General features: G+C 39.2%; 1 protein-coding gene across 2 annotated transcripts; it reads left to right on the top strand.

The window, feature by feature from the left end:
• The first annotated feature begins 3,505 nt into the window (after nucleotides 1–3,505).
• Nucleotides 3,506–9,751, top strand: cdkn1a (cyclin dependent kinase inhibitor 1A). 2 transcript variants are annotated; one of them, XM_083667960.1, is made up of 3 exons: nucleotides 3,506–3,617; nucleotides 7,508–7,940; nucleotides 8,095–9,751. In XM_083667960.1, the coding sequence occupies exons 2-3, from the start codon at nucleotides 7,517–7,519 to the stop codon at nucleotides 8,148–8,150; spliced, it is 480 nt and encodes a 159-aa protein (XP_083524086.1). In that variant the 5' UTR covers nucleotides 3,506–3,617; nucleotides 7,508–7,516; the 3' UTR covers nucleotides 8,151–9,751. The 2 variants fall into 2 exon arrangements, with proteins under 2 accessions (XP_083524086.1, XP_083524085.1); XM_083667959.1 differs by lacking the exon at nucleotides 3,506–3,617 and adding an exon at nucleotides 6,528–6,595.
• Nucleotides 9,752–10,568: the final 817 nt, after the last annotated feature.

Below are 10,568 nucleotides of genomic sequence, written 5' to 3' on the forward strand. Positions count from 1 at the left end.
TTTAGGGAAAGTTCACCAATTACACTATTAGTGGTGGAAATTAAATAAAAAGTACTGAAAAAAAGTTACCTTAATTGGTAGGTCACAAGACAAATAGTTACACTACTTCAGGGTGGTGACCTTCCAAGTATCCTGCAAAAGTAGTGTGTATTCCGCGTGTCTGTGTATGGTATATGATCAAAGTGGAGTGGGAGTTTAACCCTTTCATCGAAATATCAGTCTGATCAAGTTCTATCTAAAATAACACTCAATCACACATTTCATATTAGACAATGGCCAGAGTAGTCCTGAAAATTGTGACTATTGTAGGTTATTGCCCTTCTTCTAAAACGGGTTTCCAAGCTTTTTTTGTCTTGCAACCCCAAATTGACATCAATAATTTCCTGTGACCCTAACAACTTGATTGCGGGCTATGCCAACACATTTTAATGACATCCAAGTGTCAATACCAAGTGTATTCTAATCACCTAAAAGCTGCTCTAATTGGTTGAATATGAACCGCAAAACACTGCAATATAGGCTACAGATGCAATACACAGACAATGTCTATCTTCATACAAAATACAAATGTTTGTGTCTTATTTATCAAATCATAGAGGTTAACTAAACAAAACAATAATTTATGAGTTTTTGGGTTAGCAAATACAAACTAACCAACCTAGAGCAGCCTATTGCATAGATGGGCAAATCAAACCTTTTCCAAGAAGTTTAAGAACAATTTGAGGGCTAAACTTACAGCTTCAGCACTTATAATAAACAATCTACTGCAATAATGAAATACGTTAAAATGCTCCAACTAATATCAACAAACACGCATACCAGTAGCCTTCATTAACAAATGTGGCGGGAGAAAATACTGCAGAGCTTTGGTGAAGAATGCTCAGCATGCTCAAATTTCAGCACAATGGACATACCCATGGCAGGAGTAGCTGAATAGCCTCTAGCCTAGATATCTATGATATCTTTATTTATCAAATCATAGAGGTCAGTCTGATATTCTCAGGGGACCTCAATTTGAAATCAGGGGACCCCACATGGGGTCCCGACCGCCAAATTCGGGAACTGCTGTTCTAAAGGATTATGTAGCCTTGGTCTATAATGGACCAGGGCTTGAAGGGTTAAACTCATTTCTCCCACTGTGGAGGGTTAGGGTTGCGCCACTTCACCCCTAGTGAAGAACCCCTACCAACCACAGCAGAGCAGTGACCCACAGGCCTGGGAAATAAATGTCCTGTATAAACAGTTCACACAGGACATAAATTATGTCTTGGTGACATAATCTAGACCTACTGCACAGGCACCACTGATTTCCATGTTGTGTAATAAGACTGCCTGCCTTGAATGGTTGTTTTCTTGTTCCTGACTTTCAAGCTTGGATTGATCCCCACCCTCCCAAGTCACCCACTCTCCTGCATTGAATAATTGCATTAATTCAGTCCTACCACTTCCCCCAACCCACAGCTCCCACTTCACGCACATGTCCATGTGAAACGTGGACATTCTCAATCTGTTCATTAAAGTGCAACTAAACCTTTAAATCTGCCTCAGTCAAAAGTTAAACTGTTGTCACAACCTCTCTCTCTCTCTCTCTCTCTCTCTATGGAATGGGATCAATTTCAACATAATCAGGGGATTATCTCACTATTTTGTAATTTACTGTAAATTTTTGATTGTTTTAGACGTTGAAGGATTGTTTGGGGATTGTTAAGGGTCGGAAAAAAAGTTTTTATATTGTATATCTTTTAATATATTACCAACAAATATTGTTTTAGATCTACTGTGTAACATTTTTGCTGTTGTTGTTTAGCCTACATAAACAAGGTCACATTAATAGCAAGATCTAGCTAGCAGATTAAACTGCTGGATTTGAGTAGCCCATGAAGATGATAGGTAAAATCTAATATTTTCCTGATAATGTTTTGACTTATATTGACAGTAGGACCTAATCACCATCACTATTTATATTGTTCAAGGCTTTTACAGCCTAGGGAACATCGCAGGGGCAGGTGGAACAGAATGCAATTACAAACACTAACCAACAATGTCATGCCTATAGCAGTCAGTTGCATAGATGGGCAAGTCAAACCTTTTCCAAGAAGTTTAAGAACAATTTGAAGGCTAAACTTATAGCTTCGACACGTTTAATAAACAATATACCGCAAGAATGAAATACGTTAAAATGCCCCGACTGACGTCAACAAACACGCCTACTAGTAGCCTTCATTTAAAATGTGGCGGGAGAAAATACTGTAGAGGTTACTGGAAGACCCTGCCCACTTACTATACGTCTGAAAGTCGTGTGAGCCAGCGAAGATACTGTCATGAGTCATTTGTGAGTCATTTGTTTAACATGTTTGACCTATATATCTATATCTATATCTATATCTATCTATCTATCTATCTATCTATCTATCTATCTATCTATCTATCTATCTATCTATCTATATATCTATCTATCTATCTATCTATCTATCTATCTATCTATATATATATACATACATATATATATATGTGATTAAAAGCAGTGCAAGCTACACACACACACACACACACACACACACATATATATATATATATATATATATATATATATATATATATGTGTGTGTGTGTGTGTGTGTATGTGTGTAGCTTGCACTGCTTTTAATCACATATATATGTATATATATATATATATATATATATATATATATATATATATATATATATATATATATATAGATAGATAGACAGACAGACAGATAGATATAGATAGATAGATAGATAGATATAGATATAGATATAGATATAGATATAGATATAGATATATAGGTCAAACATGTTAAACAAATGACTCACAAATGACTCATGGCAGTATCTTCGCTTCGCTATATACACATATATGTGTGTGTGTGTGTGTGTGTGTGTGTGTGTGTGTGTGTGTGTGTGTGTGTGTGTGTGTGTATGATTAAAAACAGAATTGCACTCACAATCAGTCTTACTAAATAATCTAAATAACAAACCAGTTTAAAGTAATATGCTAATGTATTTATGTTGACACAATTATGTATGTCTAGCAATGTAGGTCACTGCAACACCATGGTGACATCTGGAACAGTGGAACTAAGGAGTCCAAAGAATTGGCCCTAGGTCTAGATTTGATAGATGCAAATAACAAATGAAGACCGTCGAATTGAGACCATCAAGGCAAATTAGTGAGTTGTGAGTTGGTGGGAGTGGGCCCACTGGAATGTCACCCGAACAATGAGCCCTAAATTGTGTGGAGGGGGCCAGGACTGGAATTTCCTCACACAGGAAAACGTAGATGCACGTGCTTTACTGAACAGGCTCCGCCTTTTCAAGAGTGAAGACGAGTCACTACTACCGAAGTTTATAAAGTTCTGCGCCTGTCTTTGCGAAAACACTTGGAGAAGATACCAAGCAAATAAGTGACAGAAGAGCCCGTGTGAGGGATTGAATGACGTATTTGTATTTACTTTTAAGAACAACTTTCGTGCGGTGAAAAGTGATCTTGAAAGTGAGAGTTTAGACGGTTTACGGAGGATAACATATCCATTCACATCTCTTCAAAAAGAACACCTTTCAGCGTTGCCTTACGGTGGGATTACAGTTCAAATGTAAGTTTAAAAAAAAGCCGTATTTTTTTCCCACGTACTATATGCATGTTATTGTTTACATCAGTCGGAAATTTGAAAGTATTCCATTAGCAGTAGAAGGGTTGAAACCTGTATCGCCCCTTAAATTGTTCTTCAACTTATTGAAAAATATTTGATTTTCCTATCTAGGCAATAGATAGGCATGACATTGTTGGTTACAGTAGGCATTTGCTAGACCATTGGTTATCTATTTTATTATATACAGTACCAGTCAAAAGTTTGGACACAAACTTGCCAAGAGTGTCCAAAGCTGTCATCAAAGCAAAAGGTGGCTACTTTGAAGAATCTAAAATATAAAACATATTCTGGTTTAAATATAAAACATATTTTTTGTTTACTACATAATTCCATATGTGTTCCTTCATAGTTTTGATGTCTTCAATATTAATCTACAATGTAGAAAATAATTTAAAAAATAAAGAAAAACCGTTGAATGAGAACGTGTGTCCAAACGTTTGACTGGTACTGTATATTTGGTTCTATATTTGTTGGGGGTTAATGTCTGGAAAAGGGGAAAGTTCCATGACAGACCAGTATCTCCGCTGGCTCACACGGGATTGAGACACACGTGGAGGCTGGGAGTAAGTGGGCAGGGTCTTCACCACTGAGTCCCGTAGTATTTGCTCCCGCCACATTTCTTTTGTAATGAAGCCTACTGGTATGCCAATATAGTGTCACACTGACGTGCATAGGAAGCGTAGTGAAAGGCCGTGGTAGTAAGTGGGCATGCACTGAGATGCCGCGTGGGCGCCTTCACGTGGACCTATTCTCCCGCCACTCGATTCAATCTCCGACCTCGTGCGACGCCCTGTTACATGACGTCAAACCCTCGAGGTCCCCTATGGGCAGCGGTGTCTCTTGGTCGCCGCCAGGGGTCCGCGATTTCCCCATATTTATTTAGTTATTCATTTATTTATTTTAGTAATGCAGCTTTTATGTATCTAATAATGAATTCTCACTTGGAGGGTATAGCTTTTGGAGAAAGGACCGTTACTGTGAGCCAATTAGAAGACGATACCACGCTTTTCTTGAAGAATAAGGACCACATTTCAAAAGCCGTTAACGCCATCAGGGATTTTCAAGGGCTTGTCGGTTATACCTCAATGAAATGTGAACTACTACCTTGCTGTAGGATCAAATTCAGATCTTGACATTTGTAATGTCCCTGTAAAAAAAAGAAAACAGGTACAATATCTGGGAATAATTATTAAAAGTATTAAAAGGAATAATTCTAGATTTTATATGGAAAAATAAGAATAATCTCATGAAGAAATCTCTTATTATGTCTCATAGAAAGGATGGCAGATACAACACTACAGTATTAACCCGGAATGTTCCTCCTGTAATACATATTAAGAGACTAAAGATTTTGATATGAATGAAGTTTGTCGACTTTGGTTTAACGACTGGCAATATCTGTAACAATGAGGCAGCAGCATTCTTAATCAATCCTATTGCTATTTCTAGCCAAATATTATCTACACCAATGCAAATTCAAAAAGATTTAGAACAATATACACTTACAACAGAGAATAAAGCCTACATAGTTAACATAGTTGTTTTCTCATTCTTGCTCTTTTTTTGGTCATTTTATAAAACCAGACTGATTTTGTAAACATGACTTGTGCATGCCTTCAATACAGTCAGCATAGAGCTCTTTAGTCATTGGGGCCTGCCTTCAGATTCTCAGACATGCCTCATGGAATGACCTCAGGCTAGCTCTGCCCTACCCCACCCCGTGTGAGTGTACAGCCCTGTCAGGTGATCTCAGCAGACAGGGAGGGGAAACAGAGAGAACAAGTGGAGCAATGGAATTCAGAGGAACTTTTGGATCCCCTTGGGATATGGTTTATGTTCCGTTTTTGAACAGAATGAATTTGGTAAATTGGGAAATGGAGTTGATGTTGCTGAAGAGGATATAGGATTGGAAAGGTTTATTGTAAAAGAGATTCTACTTCCAGTTTTGTCTGTGGGAAACCACCCTCATCTCAAAGGGGCCATACACTGCCGGAAATCTCTGAGCAATTAAGTCATGGTTATTCCCCCCCAGCACTCATCCCTTACCTTCAGATGGCAGTAAACTTGTAGGAAACAAGTTTAATTTAGAGCAATGGACGTGTCATGTTCTGTCCAGAATGATTGATTTTCTTGTACGGTTAAGGATAAAGGAATACGTTTCCCTGTTGAAAAGCACATGTCCCCATCTAAGGCAGTTAGCCCAACTTTCTGATTGGGTTTCCCACTAATTGTGATAGGGCCCCCATCCTTCCCCCCAGGGCAGGCTTCATTGTGGGTTCATAGTATGGGAAACTTAAGACCCAAACTGCCCAACCCTCCCTGCTACAAAGCACTTTTCCACCATTGTCTGTCTGGTCAGTGGGTGGTCTGGTACTGCAGCTATCATCTTACAGGATCATTGTCTGTTCTAATTGTCATGTTCTAATGGAATGATATGGGTTGTATATGTATGTATCTTTTGATATCTTATGAAACAAAATATCTTCTCTTAAAACTTCAGACATATGTTTTATTCTCTGTTGAGGGAATACAACATGTAGCCTATAATGTCACGAAATTATACAATTCACCAGGAAATGATACATTGTTTCAAGGTCCAGTAGTAGACCATAGTAATGATTGATGTTTCACTGTAATTTTCAAAGCCGCTAATACGGATGAATACGGCCTCCTAGTGGCCTGGTTTTCAAACTACAACCATTTAGAGCTCTCCTCTTGCTCCAGGACGTGTCTCTACATGTCGCTGGAGAGAGATTTGCCCAGGCATATACTTGACTTGGCAAACAGGAGGGCCTGATGAATCACTGCCTGATAGCTGGCTTTAAATAGCACCGCCTCCGTTCTAGCATTATCCACTTCTTTCTGAGCACTGATGAGGAGAGGTTGTGTTAGTATCCAAGGAGAAACTTTGTACAGCAATGGTGAGCTACTTATTGGATTTTTAAAAGTATTTTTAATTTCGAAATATAATTTTCTATTTTGATTATATTGCGTTATTAGAACATTTGCTTTCAGATTACATTATGTTAGTTTGTTTAATGTCATGGTGCTGAAGATTATGTAGTTGTATTTGTCTTATCCTTTGTACTAAATATATTTAAATATTTTGTACATTATTCGTCTTGTGTGGATCCCCTCCATAAATATTTGTACTGGTAGTCGGCTTACTGTTTGTTTGTTTATCTCCTTGTTTTATAAGACAAGTTAAGCCATCTCATAACATGGGGGTATTGTATCTCTTTTTTGTGTATTTCGTGTTTTGGTATGCTGTAGATGAAAAGATTAAGTGACGTGATCTTTCAATAAACGGAGCATTTCGAAGTCAGACTTGTTCAACTGAGGCTTGGAGTCCAGATCCGGCCCACCCATCAATTTAGACTGTCCCTTTGATGAGTTTTGAACATGAATAAATCAGATATTTGGTGCCAAAATGAGCCCGAATTTAATTTCCTCCAATAGGAGAAGCTGTGTTGAACTGTTGTCCCGCCCATTAAGTACTGTCAATCAATATCACCAAGGTACCAGTTTACAGCCAATCAGAAGAATCGCCAGTTTTGGACTTTGTATTTTTCAATGCTGCTGACTGATCTGAGGCAGGCGCCTCAGTCTGTGGGCTGTGCAAAGTTTTGGACTGAGCATGTCAAGAATATAGTTGAATAGCCCTGGTCTAAGTCATCAGCTAAGTAGACTACACAATGTGTCTACGTTTCACATGATCTGAGTTTATGATGCCATTGGTTCCTGCCTAGTGCCTCAGATCCTAACCCATTATCCAATGTGAATATAGATATTTACCACTTGTTTAACCAGTCCTCCTCTTGTGTTCCCTGCAGTGTAAGACCATGGCCACTCGCAAGCGCATCCCGAGCTGTCTAAGGAGCCACCCTACCCGGCGGAACCTGTTTGGCCCTGTGGACCACGAGCAGCTGCAGCTGGAGTACAAAAACGCCCTGCGCAAAGACCTGGAGGACACGTCACGTCGCTGGAGCTTCGACTTCCTCGCAGAGAAGCCTCTGAAAGGGGGAAACTTCCACTGGGAGGTAGTTCCAGGCACCAATGTGCCTCTCCCCTACTGGCCCTGCCAGATTCAGGGGGAGACACAGAGGGCATCTACAGCTGGGAAGGTCGAGGTGGGGCCATCGCAGAGTGGGAAGAAGAACGTCCCACGCACCCCTGAGAGGTACAGCGGCAACTTCCAGAACCTGGAGAAAACACCAGGAAAGGGAGAGAACAACACGCTGAAGAGAAAACAGACCAACCTTACAGGTATGAGCTCAGGTGTGGGTGAATGGATAGACAGGGGGCATGACATTTGGGTGGGTCTTTATTGATATGGCGCTGTGGTTTAACTGACAGTAAGAGAAGTTTTGTATGTGGTTTAGTGCTAACAAAGACTTCCATTGTTGTCTTTTGTCTACAGATTTTTACCAGGCCAAGAAAAGAGTGGTGGGCACACCGCGGAAATCAGGCCAGTGATTTTTAGGGCGGAGGTGAAGGTGCCAACAGTCCCAACAGAAGCACAGCAAACAACACTACTTCTCTCAGGAAATCCACATTCTGCATAAACTCTGCACAGACACTCACTTGGAGGACATGTACATAATGAATACACTAAAACACTAGGGAAACCTCTCTTGTTTTTATGCTATTGTATGGTATGTACTGTATTTAACCCAAGTGGGCTTGTGTTTGCCCAGTGGGGTATTCAACCAGTTGAAATAATGAGAGTCCCATCTCTCCACCCTCGATGACTGTTTGGACCAAGGGGACTGGAAACGCACACTGTCTGGATGGTTACGCTCCTGTCCTACATTCCACAGCACTGAAATGGACCAATCACAACCCTGCCTCTGGGTCTACATGTAAACCCTCTTGAAGACGTCACCAGGATGAAGCCATACTGTTGACAGTTTAGGTTGAATCAGATAACTACTACTCCTAAACAGTTTGCCTTGACTGTTATACAGTATCACATTGAGAGGACTTAGAGGACTAGCTAAAACACAATGTTGTGCCAAAACAAAAGCCTCTACAAAGTTCCTTAGGTTGTCTTTATGCTGTATCTCATTTGAAGAGGGTTAGGACATTTCAAAGGACATTTTTCTTCTGTCTTTTGCAAGCACTTACTGTCTTTTTTTGTTGTAGATTTGTCCATTTTGAAATCTCATGTATCTCAGCATGTACTCATAGGAAACAGCTTGACTACTGTTAGTGCATGAGATTGTTACACTTGTAGTGTTAATTCCATTTTAGTTATGTCAGTGTCCCCCTCCACCCTACCAGGCCTTGGAGCTGTACAAATGCTCTTTAAGGATTTTTAATAGTCTGTTTGACCATAGTATGTGGCCTTCTGAACACCTACGGCTAGTTTTCCAGGTTTTGTGAGACGTATATCCGAGATTTAGCTTTAGAGGTTATTATGACACTGTTAAGCAGCGATTCAGGTGCATTCAAGGCTCCTAAATAACTCGAGTGCCTGCATGGAATTTATTTCCCAATGGGGGAAAACTGTCCTAAAAAAGTGTGTTCTCAGAAACGCATCTTTGATTAAGCTACAGCTAAGCATTCTAAAATTCAATTTGAAGTGCAATTAAATACACATTATGTGTTTGTCAAGGTAATGTACTTGTCCTTGCTGGCTATTTGTTTCTATGATGATTTATTAAGCTGCTATGGGTAATTGGAAGGGGCGTTGGACAACATCACTGTCATGCAAAATCTCTATAGGTTTTGTTTTATGTTCAGAACCCACATACAATGTTAAGCATGTACCAGCCTACATAACCCCAAATAATGCACTTATGTTTATAGATATTGGTGCACAGATCCTTTTGGATTTTCATGTTTAAAGCTACAAATGATATGTTCTTATTTATTGTAAAAAAAGCCTTGTGGTAGTGGGTGTGGTTATATTAGTTAATTGAATGATGGTAATAATTAAAGATGTGTTATCATTGAATGTGTTTTTTACTTGTTTATTGGTGGTCATGGAAATATTTCAAGTTCATAACTGAAGGTGTGTGTCTCTCTGTCACTGCTCTCGCTCTCTCACTGCTCTTCATTCTCTCCCTCTTGTCCTGTCCCTCACTTTTTCAGACCCATTCTCTGTTCTAGTTTATGGGAAGACAATATGTTTCAGTTACTGAGACAAGATGGAAGTGAGATATGATTTCTGATATCCAAAATAGTCATAAAGCCGATTTATGAAAAACTATAATATCTGAATTGTGAATCTGAATTCTTTCTCAGTTTGTTCTCAGTATGTTCCTTTGGAAACAGTTTTAATCATATTCCACATACATTGATATTCAGGATAAAAACACAGACTGATAGACATATTAATTTACCCCTACAGAGCACATTGAACTATGAGGCACTGACTAAGAAGCACATTCTTACTTCTATTCTTAGCTTCATGATTACAAATTTCATTATCTAGTAGACACATGAAAATATTGTAAATGGTTTGTTTTACATTACATTTATGGCATTTAGCAGACGCCTTTATCCAAAGCGACTTACAACAAATACATTTGTTTAAGTAAGTGAATCATCTATCCATCAGTCATCATAAGATAAAGTAATCAATGCTCAGACCCGGGGCCATTGGCAGTCACAATGCTAGAAGAACATATATATATATATATTTATTTTTTAACAAGAAAGAAACTTGTAGTGGGGGTGAAGAGGTCTCTAGGATTAGGGTTAGGGTTAGTACATGGGGTTAGTGGGGGTGAAGAGGTCTTTAGGAGGGACTGTTAAGATGTAGCCTGATGGTTTGTTTGTCATTTGATGGTTTGTCATTATTTAATTAAATGAGTAGGGATGTCAGCGATTGTATCCCCAATCATTCATGAAGCTAGGACCTTTTCACATTGGAAACAGAAGATGGCC

Source organism: Argentina silus, assembly GCF_951799395.1.
Source record: "Argentina silus genome assembly, chromosome: 4".
In the NCBI taxonomy this organism is placed as follows: domain Eukaryota; kingdom Metazoa; phylum Chordata; class Actinopteri; order Argentiniformes; family Argentinidae; genus Argentina; species Argentina silus.